The sequence below is a fragment of the Rhinolophus sinicus genome, linkage group LG05 (assembly GCF_036562045.2).
Source record: "Rhinolophus sinicus isolate RSC01 linkage group LG05, ASM3656204v1, whole genome shotgun sequence".
Lineage (NCBI taxonomy): Eukaryota > Metazoa > Chordata > Mammalia > Chiroptera > Rhinolophidae > Rhinolophus > Rhinolophus sinicus.
This window is the reverse complement of record NC_133755.1, coordinates 40,541,439-40,558,613: the sequence shown is the minus strand read 5'-3', so window position 1 is coordinate 40,558,613 and position 17,175 is coordinate 40,541,439. Positions and strand designations below refer to the sequence as shown.

Genomic DNA, 17,175 nt, shown 5'->3' with positions numbered 1-17,175 from the left:
TTACCAATTTCTGGAGACACTTTTGGTTGACACAACTAAGAGGACACACCATTGGCATCTATTGGATAAGGCCAGGGATGGTGTCCTACAATGTACAGGACAGACCCTTACAACAAATAACTCTGCCCAGTATGCCAGGAGTGATGCTGTTAAGAAATCTTGCATTGTGAGCAGTGATTAGTCTTGCATGCACGTTAGAATCAATTAGGAAGCTATGAAAAAATATGAATACCCTTCTAGTTCTGGCCATGAGTAATGGGCACCAGACCTCCCCACCTGCTGTGAAACCCCATGAAATAAATACAACAATAAAGTTGGGCAAAATATATATTGCAATTTATCAGGCATAGAAAAAACACACACAAACAAACAAAAAAACAAGGCTGTGAATCTTGAGGAAAGGAAAACAACCCAGATCCCTAAAATGCTACAATTTAAGATGATACTTATTTTAGACCACCCAAGAAAAGTTTAAACAAGTCAGGACATGAGAAAGTCGAACCACTAATAAATTAACTGTCTGCCAGGCCAAAACAGTACTCTTTAAAGGAAGGCAATAAATGCTGGAATCACAAGAACTTAACATCCACAGTGTTCAACATACAATAAAACTTTACTACACATAATCAGGAAAATGTGACCCATGACTAAGAGAAAAAAAATAATAGAAATAGACTCAGCTACAACCCAGATGGTAGAATTATCAAATAAGAACAAAACATCTACATAAATATGGTCAAGGACTTAATGGAAAAGTTAAACATAATTAGTGAACAGATGAGGAACTCTCAGCAGAGAAATGGAAAACACAATGTACTTCTAGAACTGAAAAATATGATATATGAAATGAAAAATTCACTGGCTAGATTTAACAGCTAATTTGACAACCAATGAGAGGCCTAGCAAAAGAATATCCAAACTGCAGTATATGAAAGATAAAACACTGATTTGAAAAATGAACACAGACTCAGTTATATTAGAAAAGGTAAAGCATTCTAACTTGCATGTATTTGGATCTGAGAAAGAGAAGTAAGAGGGATTAAGGCAAAAAACGAAATTATAGCTGAAACTTTCCTAATTTGATGACATATATTAACCCACAGATAAAAGAAGCTCAATGAACTAAAAGCAGAATACACACAACACAACCATGCCTAGAAAACTAAAGATAAAAAAAAAAAAAAGCAAATCTTAAAAGTAGCCAGAGGAAAGATACATTATATACAGCATCAATGATAATAATAATTGCTAATTCTTATCAGGAAAAAAAACATACCCAAGAAGGCAGGGAAACATCTTTATAAAGTTCATAACAAAAAAATTCCATACCCAACGAGGCCTTCAAAATGAAGGTGAGGGACATTTATTAACAGATAAGACAGAGTAAGAGCATTCTACTCTATTCCTCATAACCAGATTTCAGACAAAAAAAATAATTCACTCTGAAAGTTGTAGAAGGCAGACTGGATGGGGACTCAGGACATGAGGAATGACCTAGCTGTTAGTATCTCACCACCAAGCCCCCTTTTTGGTTCATCCTAACGTGTTTCCCTGAAAATAAGCCCCACTTAAGATAGCCAGACAGACACATTTAGTACATTATGATGATGTTCCAGAAGAAGATGACATGACTGTATTTGAATAAATGTAGATTGTTGTACATGAAAAAATAAGACATCCCCTGAAAATACGCCCTAATGTGTCTTTTGGAGCAAAAATTAATGTAAGACCGGGTCTTATTTTCGGAGAAATATGGTATGTATCCCATAAAGCAGCCTACAATCTGAAACAATATGCACAGACAAAAAAAAAAAAAAAAAAAGGAAGAAAAAGAAAAAGGCCCAAAGAAGCCTGCTTTCTCTAAGCAATGGACTAGAGGGATGGCAGGTCTATAGGACAGAACCCCTTTGACTATACCTACTCTACATGAAAATCATGAAAGAAGCTGCAGCTCTCCCACTTTCCACCAGGTTCTGTGGAAGCTGGGGTGGAGCCATGTGAAGTATCACCACGCTGTACTAGCCAGGGAGCACACCTTCCCTCCCAACTAAGTACTGAGAAGACCAGAGTGGAGCCCTACTGGCCATGCCCAGACTAACCAGGCAGTATCCTTTCCCACTGGGTATTATGGAAATTATGAGAGAGGGCCATGTCAACGATTCCCAGCCTGCACTACTGAGGTGGCACCCCTCCCTCCCACCAGGTACTATGCAGACTGTAGGGGAGAGCTGTGTAGACTGTCCTTCCCTGTGCTAACACAGGCAGAAGCAGTGCCTCTCCTGTACCCACCGGAGACTGTGCAGTAGAGTCCTACTGACCACGTGCACCCTGCATTAAGCAAACATGAGCAAAGAGACAGCAACCCTCAAATACTGAGGGGAGAAGCTCTGTTGACCATCACTGCCATGCATTAAGCAAATGACAGCAAAGAGGCAGCACCCCACATCCTCCTAACTAGAAAACCACACTCGTAGTAATTAATAGAACTACTAGAGAAAATCAGCAAGGCTATAAAAGAACTTAATGACACCAAAAACCAATGGGATGTAGCTGAAAATTATAGAGTACTCCACCCCTAAATAGGAGAAATACATGTTCCTTTCAATTGCAACTGGAACATTCACCGAGACACACCAATATCCTGAGTCATAAAATAAACCTCAACAAATTTAAAATTACACAAAATATGTTCTCAGACAATCAATATAAATTAGAAATCAATAACAGAAAGATAACAAACATTTCAAATAGTTGAAAATTAAACAACACTTTTAATAACCAGGGCATCACAAAAGAAGTCTCAAGGGAAAGTACAAAATGTGTTGAACTAAGCAAAATAAAACCACAATGTATATAGGGATTCATGGGATGCAGTTAAAATGGCACTTAGCAAGACATTTATAGCATTAAATGTTTATTTTAGAAAAAAATTAAGGGTTCAAATTAATAGCCTAACCTTCTACCTAAACTAGAAAAAGGAAAATAAACCGAAATCAAGCTGAAGGAAAGAAATAATAGAGGAAAGCTTCAAGCACTTGAAAATTTTAAAAACACTTTTCTGAATCAGTCAAAGAGACCCATGATGAGAAACATAAAAATATATTGAACTGAATGAAAGTATTTCAAAATATGTGGGACATAGCTAACACAGTGCTAGAAGGGAAATCTATAATACTAAATACTTATATTGGCAAAGAAGAAAAGTCACAATTCAATAATTGAGGCTTAAGTTTCTACCTCAAGAAACTTGAAAAAGAAAAATCCAAGAGCAGAAATCAATGAAATTGACAACAGAAAAATAGGCAAAAATCAAACACACAAAAGCTGGTTCTGCAAAAAGACCAATAAAATTGATAAACCAGACCAAAAAAGAAAACAACCAATAAAGAAAGAAATACTACTACAGATCCCACAGACATTTACAGGATTTAAATAAGGGAATAAATACTATGAACAATTCTACACATAAAACTATGGCAGCTTAGATGAAATACACCAATTCTTAGAAAACTACAAATTATTAAAAATAACTCAAGATGTAAGCAACATAAAGGAGTTTCTTTGCGGTCATGGAACAGTTCTGTAGGATGATTGTGGTCTTTGCATGATACATGTACTAAAATTTCATAGGAACACACACACACACACACTCTCTCTCTCACACATGTGCATGTGAAAATCGGTGAACAAATAAGGTCTGTATTTTACAGTAGTATACCAATGTTAATTCCTGGTTTTGAAAATCATAGTATGGTTATATACGATGATTTAATTGGGGAAAACATACATGGGAGTTTTCTATTTTTGCAATCTCTGAGTCTACAATTAATGAATTCAGAAATACAATATAATTCTAGTTTTCCCCACACCAAAAAAAGCAAAGGTGAAATATAGATACTTTCAGGCAGACAAGAGTTGAGAGAATTAGTCTCTAGGAAATCTACACAATTAAAGGAATTTCTTTAGGCTGAAGGGAAATGATGCCAAATGTAAACTTGGTTCTATCAAAGGTCTGAAGAATTCCAGTAACAGTAAATATGGGGGTATTTCAAACTTTATTCCCCCTTCCTTTCTTAATTTCTTTTAAAGAAAACTGACTTTTTAAAGCACAATAACAGTGCATTGTGGAATTACATATTATTGTAAAAGCAAAACATACGACAACAGAACAAAGGGTGGCAGGATAAATGGAAATATACACATATTTTTATAAGGGTCTTATATGTGAAGTGAAATTTTAACTCCAGGTAGACTGATGATAAGTTAAAGGTACTTGTAATTTCTAGAGCTGTGCTAATAGAGTAGCTACTGGCCACATTTGACTTGAATGCTTGAAATGTGGCTAGTCCAAATTGAGATGTACTATTAATATAAAACATGATATTTTGACAATTTTAATATATAAAATGTTAAATATCTAAATTTTTAAAATAATTTTTATAATAAAACATTACAATATTTTAGATATTGGTTTAGAGTATATTAAAACAAATTTTACTTGTTCTTTTAACTTTTTTAAATGTTGCTACTAAAAGATTTAAAGTTACATATATGGCTCACATTATGTTTCTATTAGAGTTGTTCTAGACCAAGGGCTTACAAACTTTTTCTTTAAAAGGACAGATGGTAAATATTTTAAGATTTTCCAGCCATACAGTCTCTGTTGCAACTACTCAGCTCTGCCACTATAGCATAAAAGTAGCTATAGACAATAAGAGAATGAATATGGCTAGGTACTAATAAAATTATTCACAAAAATAGGTAGCTGGCTCAGGTGAACAGGGAGACTGCACCACCAGAGTTCACAGGACACCTAACACATGAGGCTACTCTGCCATAACTGGAAGACATAGCAGGTGTACCCATACATAGAAACACATGGAGTCAGCCAAAATGAGGAGACAAACATATCCCATTTGAAAACAAACAAAACCAGGAAAAAACTCCAGAAAAAGAATTAACGGGAGACAAACAATCTACCAGATGCAGAGTTTGAAATACTGGTTGTAAGGATAGGCAATGAACTTAGGGGAAAAACAGATGAACTCAATGGGACTCTAAACAAGAGAAAAAAAATTGATAAACCATTTAACCAGACTAATCAAGCAAAAAAGAGAGAGGGCCCAAATAAATAAAATCAGAAATGAAAGAAGAGAAGTGACAACTGACACCACAGAAATACAAGATTATCAGGAAATACTAGGAACAATTACATGACAACAAATTGTGCAATCTGGGAATGGATAAATTTCTAGAAACATGCAATCTTCCAAGGCTGAATCAAGAAAAAGCAAAAAATCTGAACAGATAACTACTAACTAAGTCAAATCAGTAATTAAAAAACTCCCAATAAACAAAAGCCCTGGACCAGATGGCTTCAGCAATGAATTTTACCAAAAAAAATCGAAGAAGAATTAATATCTATCCTTCTCAAACTAAAGAAGTTGAAGAGCCCAGTTCATTTCTTGAGGCCATCATCACCCTGATACCTAAACCAGACAAAGACATTACAAAAAAAGAAAATTATACACCAATGTCCCTGATGAACATAGATGTAGAAATCCTCAACATATTAGCAAACCAAATCAATAATGCATTAAAAAGATCATACACCATGATTAAGTGGTATTTATTCCCAGGATATAAGGCTGGTTCAATATCTGCAAATCAATTAACATAAACAACACCACATAAACAAAATGAAAAATAAATCATATGATCATATCAGTAGATGCAGAAAAAGCATTTGACAAAATCCAACATCTATTTATGATAAAAAATTCTGAGCAAAGTGGGTATAAAAGGAATATACCTCAATACAATAAAGACAACATATGACAAACACACAATTAACATCATACTCAATGGTGAAAAGCTGAAAGCATTATTTTTTAAGATCAGGAACAAGACAAGGATGTCCACTTCCACCACTTTTATTCAATACAGTATTGGAAGTCCTGGCCACAGCAATCAGACAAGAGAAAGAAAAAAAAGGAGGCATCCAAATGGGAAAGGAAGAAGTAAAACTGTCATTATTTGCAGATGACATGATAGATACTATATATAGAGAACACTCAAGAATCCACCAAAAAAATTATTAGAACTGATAAATGAATTCAGTAAAGTGACAGGACACAAAATTAATATTCAGAAATTTGTTGCATTTTTATACAACAATAACTATCAGACAGAGAAATTAAGAATCCCATTTACGACTGCATCAAAAAGAATAAAATATCAAGGAATAATTTAATCAAGGAGATAAAATACCTATACTCGGAAAACTATAAGTATTGAAGAAATTAATTGAAGAAGATACAAATAAAATGGAAGCACATACCATGCTCATGGATAGGAAGAATTAACATGTTACAATGTCCATACTATCCAAAGCAATCTACAGATTCAATGCAATCTCTATCAAAATACCAATGGTATTTTTTACAGGACTAGAACAAATAATCCTAAAATTGATATGGAACCACAGCAATAGCAATATTGAGAAAAAAAAAAGTTGGAAGTATAACTTTACCTGATATCAAAACTATACTAAAAGTTATGGTAATTAAAATAGCATGGTATTGGAATCAAAACAGACTCATAAACCAATGGAACAGAATAGAGCCTAAAAATAAACCCTTGCTTATATGGTCCTTTAATCTCTGACAAAGGAGGCAAGAATATACAGTTAGGTAAAGACAATCTTTTCAATAAATGGTGTTGGGAAGACTGGACACATACATGCAAAAGAATCAAACTGAATCACTTGCTTACACCACATACAAGAATAAACTCAAAATGGATTAAAGACTTAATGTAACACCCAAACCATAAAACTCCTACAAGAAAACATAGGCCGTGAACTCGCATTGCTCTTAGTAATACTTTTTTGATATATGTCCTTGGGCAAGGGAAACAAAAGAAAAAGTAAGTGTTACTACATCAAACTAAAGAGATTTTGCACAGTCAAGGAAACCATCAACAATATGAAAAGATAACCTACTGAATGGGAGAAGATATTCACCAATGATACATCCAATAAGGGATTAATGTCCAAAATATATAAGGAACTCGTACAACACACACACACACACACACACACACACACACACACACACACTCACCCCAGAATCCTATTAAAAAATGGGCAGAAGACCTAAATAGACATTTCTCCAAAGAGGACATACAGATGGCCAATAAACATAAGAAAAGATGCTCAACATCGGTAATCATCAGGAAAATGCAAATTAAAACCACAATGAGATATCACCTCACACTTGTCAGAATGGGTATCATCAATAAATCAATAAACTGCAAGTGTTAGCCAGGACTTGGAGAAAAAGGAAGCCTCATGCACTATTAGTGGGACTGTAAGTTGGTGCTGCCGCCTTGGAAAACAGTATGGAGATTCCTCAAAAAATTAAAACAGGACTACCAAATGATCCAGTAATTCCACTTTTGATATTTATCCAAAGAATTCCAAAACACTAATTCGAAAAGATACATGCAGCCCTATGTTCACTGCAGCATTATTTACAATAGTCAACATGAATCCACAATTACAGCTGAAGCATTTTAATACCTCTTTGTCATCAGATGACAAAACAGGAGGACAAAAATAAAGCAAAATAGAAAGGATATAGAAGATTTGAAAAGTACTATCAAACAGTTTAACCTAATTAATATTTATTGAATAGCATAGCCCAAACTTCAGAATAAACATTCTTTACAAAAGGAACATTCACCAAGGTAGACTTTCTGGGCCATAAAACAAGTTTTTACGAATTTGAAAGGATTGCAGTAATATAGGATATGTTCTGAAGACAATTTATAAGAAATCATTAACAAAAAGATACCCAGAAAAATATTTAAAATATTTAGGGATTAAAGAACATACTATTGAATAATCCATGGTTCAACGAATAAGCAAAGGAAATCAGAAAATAACTTCTCAACAATAATGAAAACATATCAAAATTTGTGTAATACAGCTAAAGCAGTGCCTAAAAATCTATAGAGTTAACTACATTTTAGGAAAGCAAAAAAGGCTTAAAACCAATAATTTAAGCTTTCACTTTATGAAGCTTAAAAGAACAAATTAAACTCAAAATAAGAAGGAAGGAAATGATGAAAAATGGAAATTAATGAAATAGAAATCAGATCAACGTAGATAAATCAACAAATTCAAAGGTTGGTTCTTTGAAAAGATTAGTAGAAATGATTGGCACGTAGCTAGCCTATCAAAAAAAAAAAAAAAAAAGAATAAAGAAAAGAAAAGTCACCATTACCAGGAATGAAAGAGGAGACATCAATATGGAGCTTGAAGATTCTAAAAGGATAATAAGAGAATATCATGAACTACATCTTGCTTAAAAATTTGACAAGTTAGATGAAATGGACAAATTCCTTGAAAGATACAAATTGCCAAACTGACAGAAGAAAATCTAATGATCACTATATTTGTTATAGAGAGAAAATTCATAATTTAAAATTTTTCTACAACAAAACTCTAGACTCTGATGGTTTTCTTGCTAAATAAAGTCTATCAAACATTTATAAAAGACAAATCTTACTAAAACATTTTATGAAAATTGACCCTCCAATAATGACCTGAAAACAAAACCACACAAGCACATTATGAGAAAAGTAAATTACAGACCAATATCTCTCATCAAAAATCTTTAATGAAATAATAGCAAATTGAATTCAGTATGACAACACATCATAAGTGGGGTTTATCCCAGATACAAAAGATTGAATTAACATTCAAAAATCAATGTAATTCATCATACTACTAAAGGAGAAAAATTATATGATCATCTCAATAGATCTATAAAAAGCATTTTAATACCCATTTATGAGTTAAATTTATTTTTCAACAAACCACAAATAACATGAAATTTCCTTAGCCTGATAAACAGCATTTAAGAAGAACATACAGCGAACACCATAGTTATTAGTGAAAGAATGAATCCGGAGCAAAGCAAGGATGCCCACTCTCAGTACTTCTATTCAATCTAGGGTCCTGGCAGGAGTAATAACAATTAAAAATAAAATAAAATAAATAAATAAATAAATAAATAAAGGCGTACATGTTGCAAGGGAAGAAGCAAAGCTCTATTTATAAACAACATGTTTGACTATGTAGAAAATCCTAAGAATGTACAAAAAAACTACTAGAATAAGTGATCCTAAGAAGATCCAAAGACACAAGGTCAGTGTACAAAATCAACTGTACTGCTATATACAAGCAACAAATAACTGAAATTTAAATTTTTTTAGATGACATTTACAACAAGATCAAATCTAAAATATTTATTAGAGATAATTTTAATGGAAGATATGTAAGCTGTCTACATTGAAAAATACAAAACATTGTTCAGAAAAATTAAAGAAGATCTATATAAATGGAGAGAAGTATCAGGTCCATGAATTGGAGGACTCAATGTTGTTGGGATTTCAGTTCCCCCTAAACTTGAGATCTTTAGTTAGTATAGTTCCACTCAAAATCCCAGTGTGGTTTTTAGTGAAAACAAACTTAAATATGGTTCTTAAATGTGAGGAAGGGGACAAGGACCTAAAATGGCCATTCTTGACGAAAAGAAAATGGTTGAAGGACTTCCACTACCTAATTCCAGAACTTGATATAAAGCTACAGTAATTGATGCATTGTGATGCTGGTGTAAGGATAGACAAATAGCGTGATAGAAGAGAAAGTTCAGAAATAGACCCACACTGCGGTAGTACAGTCTGCTGACTTTTGACTGGGCTCCCAAGAAATTTAATTAGGAAGAGGAAAATCTTTTTAACAAATGATGGTGGGGCAGTTGGCTTTCTATATGGAAAAGGATGAACCTCAACCCCTACCTCTCACCATATACAATAACTGATTTGAGATGGCTCATAGATCCAAACACAAAAGCTAAAACTATAAGCCTTCTAAAAATATACATAAATAACAAAATAATTTTGTGACCTTGAGGTAAGCAAAGGTTTCTTGGGTTTCTATACCCAAAAAAAAAAAAAAAAAAAAAAAGAAAAGCATGATAAAGGAAAATATTAATTGAACTTCAAATAAAAGTAAATAGCTTCTGCTCATCAAAAACACTATTAAGTAAATGAATAGGCAGGCTGTACACTACAGAGAAGATATCCACAATATAGATATTGGACAGAAGACTTATATGTGAAATATATTAAGAATTCCTACAACTCAATAATAAAAAGACAATCAGCTAAATAAAAATGGATCAAAACACTTGAAAAGACACTTCATAAAAGAAGATACATGAGTGGGTAGTTAGCACATGAAAATATGCTCTAAATTATTAGTCATCAGGTAAATGATAACTAGAATCACCATGAGATACCAATACACACGTGTTGGAATGGCTAAAATTAAAAAGATTGATAACACCAAATGTTGGGAAGGATGTGAAATGTCTGGAACTCTCGTACATTACAGGTGGGAGTATAAAATGGAAACAGTTTGTCACCTTTTTGTAAAATATGCATCTGTCCTATGACCCAGCAATTCCACCTCTCAGGAGAAACAAAACATGTCCATAGAAGAAACTGTGTCAGAATGTTTATAGCAACTGTATTTGTGATGATTAGAACCAGGGGTAGCCCAGGTGTCCATTAATAAGAGATTGGATATGTGAATTATGATATAGTTATACAGTGGAGTACTACTCAACAAGAAAAATACCTAATTACTAATACATGCAACAGTATGGATAAATCTCAAAATACATACTGAGTGAAAGAAGCCAGACAAAGAAAGAGTACATACTGTATGACTACATGTATGTGAAACGCTAGAAGAGGCAGGACTAATCTAGTGATGAGAAACAGAATATCAGAACAGTGGTTATCTCTTGGGGGAAGGGGACTGCTTGAGAAAGGGAACAAAGAACTTTCTGGAGTGATAAGATCTACACACACATATATCACCATCCCAATAAAAATTAATGGATTTCTTTGCTTGGAACCTGGGCATCAGTATTTTTACAGTCCCTCTGCACCCCCCATACACAGGTAATTCTGGTGCATAGGAAGGTTGAAAAAGAGCGCTCAAAAATCTCTATTTTGTCACCATATAATATTTGTCTTTAATTTTGCAAATGGGAATTATGAAATGACCATTTGATGTAGATTCCTTTACAATTAAAAATTTTAAATTCTGTTATTTTGTAACAATAAATAAATGCAAAAGATTCCTATTAGTACTAAAAAAGCATTTCTCTCTCTGGATAAACTTGTATGCTTGCTGGTTGGATGAGAAATGACTAGTATACTTCTAATTTTTGCCTTAGCTGTCAAGAAGTTCAGAGCCAAATTCAGTGCTCAGTTTATTCATTAACATCCCAGCTGACTAATATACCAAGTTTTGGGAGGAGGGGGTGGGAAATAGAAGGTGAGGGTATTAAATTATCCTGTTGCACACTGCAAACTACCTCAAATTACTTTAGGAAAATGATGGTTTTTCAGAAAACTTTGGGAAAATTTGTGTATATACATATACACACACACACACACACACACACACACACACACACACACACACACACATATATAAATCATATAATGTTGGCCATTTTAAAAAAAAAATATTTTTTCAGTGCAGCTAGAAATACATTGTATGCTTCTCCTCCTTGTCAAGAAAGATTAGATTAGAAAGACTTTTGCTGTGGCCTGAATGAGTCATGTGCTAAAGGTATGTCACTATCCAACCAAATGATCAAATGATGTAAAAAACACATCATTTTAAAATATAATCATATTGACAGGGAAACACTTCACTTATATTTGATTATAAGGGTTAGACTGGAGGAAGCAGTGGAAAAGTATGGAATACGTTAAAAGTCCCTAATGGATCATAGATGTCATGAAAAATTTAAGTGCACTTAATTACATTCTTAGGTTAAAGGAAGAAGTCAGATCTGTACCCAAATGTGCTCACGGTCATTCTGTTTCTATGATAACTGGTGTCGGCGGCTTTGATTTCATCCGCTGGGTAGGATATTTTCTGATCCCTTCTCATTTAACAAAACCATACAACCTTGGCCCTCAGGAGACAATAAAATGTCTTTATTCCCATAGGGCATATTCTAATGTAACATTAAGGAAAAAAAGAAAAAAAAAAAAAGGAAAAAGAAAAAAACAACAATAAAAACCCCTTACCTGAGCTGCTTCATTGTTAAGCAATCCAATTAGCTTTTCCTCTTTTTGCACTTTTCTCCTTGTTGTACAGGACTCAACACTTCTCTCACCAGGGACTTCTTTTTCTATTAACCTATTTTGCATATGATTGACTTGCTTTGTTGCAGCCTTCTGCAAATCAACCTGTTGATATAGAGTAAGTAATAATACATAATGAAAACTTTTGACATAAAAAAACACACGCATTCATGTCCAGATTCTTGAAAATTCTAAACTTGCCAAGTTTTGAAAAATAAAATAGAAAGGAAACCAACAAATGGACGTTACAGAAAAAACACAGTAGTTGGCAAGATCCTGACCCTTTCTCATCAGTAGGACAAGACCAATTAAAATTAGTGTCACTGTTGTGCAATCTTTAGAAATTATCTCCACAGATAACTTGCTTATTGAAAGCAGCATTTTTACAGAAAACTGTCACATTTTAAAACTGCACATGAATTCATTATTAACCTTTGCTGGGAGTAGATCCAGGGTATCTTTTAGTTTAAATTGTTATTAATTAGAATCTTAGTTTTCTAGCACTGAAGTGAGTCTAATTAATGTGAATGTGTAAAAGGAGCTTATGATGTTGCTTACTTTTTTATACAGGTAATTTAACCTTGGAGCAGATGAATAACAGTTCCTGTTATCTAATGCTGTGTACCAGTATCAGAGGTTAAGTTCTACAACAAGCTTGCTTTCTCTAAGGTTTCTTTTTTCACACCATGGTGTTATCTGGGGGATGAGTGACTCTTAATAACCTTGAAGTAGAGAGAGAAACAGAAGGACAAATCCCTCAATACAGTTGGAAGATCGGTTGAAAGCCACAGTGAACATCCTTATGTGAAGTATTTGTTCAGAAACTTCATGTTTACAGCAGCTGAAAGTGCCATCACCCTTGTTTCACGGGTTAAATAGGGGGCAGAAGATAGGACAGCACAAGGGGAAATAATGGAGTAGCCAGTGCCAAAATAGAGAATGAATTACATTTGGCTGTGCAAGCAGAGCCTTAATTTGCAGTCTCTCAATGTTTAGCTTCTATTGACAAGTGTGTTCGCTCCTTTTAAAACATGCTGGTGTTTTGTGGCTAGGTCCAAGTTGTCACAACGTCGTTCTTTACTCATCCTTCTTCCCAGAGCCCAGCTTCTCAAAGGATAGCAAAGCTACCGACTTTCAGTAACCTGAATATTGGAATTGTTTCCTAACAACTCAGGGGTTCTTTATTTCCACCACTCAACTCTTCCCAAACTACTGGCAAAATTCATGTGTAACCACCTCCTGAGCCACTTTTCCACTGAAGTGAGCTTGGTAATAAATGCTTATCATACTACTAGGGTGAAACAAAGGGTTTCCCAAGGCTATAGTACACGGTTTCATCCTAATACAACACTGGCTTGCCAATCATTGTGAAAAGGTGTTTTGTGATATAAAGGATTAGTTGAGATGCTGAGTTTTTTAGTGCCTTCTATATGCTAGGCACTTTAGGTGTAACAGTTTGTGTCCTAGGAGGCTCTCATGTACAAACATGTATTTGGTCTAATACATTCAGTCCACTGTGAGACTGCCTGGAAGGGATGGTGCCTCTCGGATCTGCTGTCAGTTGGCTGGGCATGGACACTTCTAGCTAACAATAAAATGATATCCAATTTATGGAAAAGTTATATTTCTAAGGAAACTTTTAAAATGGTAAGAGAGAGGTGGGATATTTAGCTTAACTCATAATTATAAACACAATGAAATTTTTTCTCAAAGATATAAAAGTAAATATAAAAAAACACTGGACATCCCACATAATCAAATAAAAGGATACTATCCAAATGTGTGTCATTTTCAAGAAAGTGGCCATTCAAACAAGGTGCTTATTATTTAATTTTCTACTGGTACTTCACACTGTTCTATAAAATCAGGAACACCTTTGGATCCTTAAAATTTAATAAGCCATAAATATACTGATAATTGAGAATTTATATTCTACTTTTCTCACGTATAGAAAATAAACATGAAGACAAGTTTAATGGAACTATTATGAGAATTAAAGCTCAAGGAAGAATTTTGTAAACTTAAGTTCAGTGTAAAGATTATGACTACCAATCATATATTCACCCCTAGATTTGCTGTGCGAACCTCCAATTTAGGGTTGATGAACAAAGTTTTACTGTCTGAAATGTGGGCTAGCTTGACATTTTAACTGTGACATACAGCTACTCCTCTGCCTAGGTAGGCATTTAGGAAGGATGGGTGGTTCATTATGCCCAGGTGTCTATACTATTAAAACATGGATTCAGGTATCATAATAAGGAGGGAGACACTGATAAACTGATAAAAGGATCCATTACTGACTCATGAAGAAATAGCTTATTCAAGAGTTGAATTGGGGACTGCATTAACATTTGTGTTTCAATTTGGCTTTAGCATTCTCGTATGGGGATTCTAGAGCTTTGGCTCACCTTAGTAAGCATTCTTACTGAAAAATGGCTTCCTTCAGTGAATTTTGGACATTAAACCCGAGTGAATGGCATAAATAAATGATGGTAGCCCTGATTATAGATTCCTCTAATTTGACAGTACTACTACCTCAGGAGCCGTCAGAACTACTAGAGACTGATTTCAGCTATACATACTGTCATTTTGATGGAGGCAAAGACCCCAGGGAAAAAAGTATCAATGTTTCTACTACCTGGACAAAAATTCATTTCCAGTTTAACTCCAGTAATAGTATTTGAGGACTTCAGGAAGAAGGTTCAGTTTACAGGGAACAGTTTATGATACCTAGTAAAACCTAGTATTGACCTCGTTTTTCTTTTACAAAAGATGACCTAAGTTTGTTGAGATCCCTATGGTGATGTGCAATTTCCTAATACCTAACCAGAACATATGTTTAAGAATATGAAATTTAAAAGTCACGACCACTTATACTGCGGGAAATAACATTTAAAAAAATTAAACATTCATAACTTTCCTTTGAATACTGAATCATAGAAACATTTTATCTAACTGTATACATTTTTAGTCCACTGGCTTCTTTTTAAGTATCTTTTTCCAAAAAGTGTAAGTCCAGAATTCATTCACTAGTCTGTTAAATAACTAGAGTGATCCATGTATAGAGCAACAAGAAACGTTTTTAGGGGGGGTTTAAGGGGATTCTGTTACTAAAAAAAGAGAAATTTGGGGCTCTGTGATTAACATTCATTCTAGACTTAAAATTATGGAAGCAATTAATTGTGGGCACTATCTTATACTTGTATCATGCAAGGGAACCGAGTATAGGACAGTTTATATTGCCATACTGTGCTTTTGAACATTTTCAAGTTTGTTTTTTTTAACATCACAAAAATCTGTAAACTTTAAAAAAAAACACAAAGAAAAACACTAAGGTTTAGCCAGATATAGTAAACCTATATTTTATACTATGATTATTAGATATATTTGTGTACTTAAAGTATTACAGAAATAAAGTTGTTATCCAGTAAATATTGATATGCTGTGAAATATATCCCAAATCATCATACTTTCTATACAGTGAGGCTGATCATATTATTAACAGAAATTAACTAAGGTCTTAAGAATGTACATTATTCTTAGTGTTTTCTTTCTATTCATAATCAAAGTGCTCTAATCAAAAAAGAATAAAATATTTTTGATTGAATCTCATTCAAAAAATGTTTTATGTTCTATTCTCTGCATATAAAAATGGTTTTCCAACAAACATCCCTTGAATTTGATGAAACTGAAAATTCTGGTGGATAATAATTAGAATTTTATATCAGAGGATACAGCTATTGGTTTTTAAAATGTCTTCTTTTATATTTCATTTAAATTTATGAAACTGAAAAACTACAAAAAAGAAAAAAAACAACCCTCCTTAAATTAGTGTAGATTAAGTGGTGACCATTATTGCAAGGGAAATACTATGTCAAGGAAATGGCTCTTTGTTTTGTTGCAAAAGTAATAAAAACCCAAAAGTCAATAAAACTTAAAATAAGTCTCAGTAATTACCAAGATCAAAATCCAGTGGCTTTTTATTAAACATGAACTTTTGTTCTGCCTTCTGCAATACGTAAATAGTGCTGACAATTGGTTTGTGAGGCATTTGCTACAATAAAATGTAATTGTATCATGAGAGAAAGGTGACAATCAGGAGATCATGAAAAAATTACATATTCTCACTGGTAGTTAATTAGCCATGCAAAACCTCCTCAAACAGATATTCTCTTCTATTAGGAATGATTACTATGCAGGCCTACAGATGTCAATATCACAGTCATTCAAATACTTCTTTCCCTACTAATTGAAGGTTGTAAAGCTCTGGTGCCAAGGTTTTGCTTCCAAAGAGCTAATTTATGACTAGAAGGATATTTTATGTCTTCAGTTGCAGCAGCTACAAAATTCAGCAAATCAGAACCATCTGTGCACTGATACTTGACTCACCATTCATCTAGCAGCCTATCAGTCACATTAGTTTGCATCCTGCATTCTTGGCTCATGAACACTTGTGATGATCCAAAGTTCATAAGATATATTAAAAATGAATGGCATCCTGACCCTACCTTATTGTACACGCATGAAGGAAGAAAAGTCATCCCCACTTGCTTTTTGCATGTGGATAGTGTCAAGGAAGAAATGGACATTTAGGTGCCTGTCTAGTAATGCTGCTGACATCAGTCTCAGGTTTCCCCACCCTCTTAGAAAATGTTTTAAGTCCTAATTCTTTTGTATTGTTTCAAGTTCTAATTATTTTTTTCAAGTTCTAATTCATTTTATCTTTTAAAGTTAGTGTGAGGGACTCAGTTGGAAGACAGCAGAGTAAAGGGGGAGGTTTAACATTTTAAAAATAACTTTTTCTTAATAAGAATCATTTCTATAAATTGAAATATCAGCACATACAGATAATCTGATTAAATCTAAGAATATTATTATCACCAATAAAGTATGGCCAAACTGGTAAGCAAAAACAGAGGGCAATAACTGAAG

At 33.8% G+C, this 17,175-nt stretch overlaps 1 protein-coding gene across 4 annotated transcripts in view; it reads right to left on the bottom strand.

Moving 5' to 3' along the window:
* Positions 1-17,175, bottom strand: part of VRK2 (VRK serine/threonine kinase 2) — a 97,921-nt gene that overhangs the window by 7,203 nt on the left and 73,543 nt on the right. For all 4 annotated transcript variants that reach the window (XM_019717191.2, XM_074332004.1, XM_074332005.1 and 1 more), the window contains exon 12: positions 12,187-12,348. In XM_019717191.2, coding sequence (XP_019572750.2) covers positions 12,187-12,348 — 162 coding nt within the window. The remainder of the gene's footprint in view (positions 1-12,186; positions 12,349-17,175) is intronic.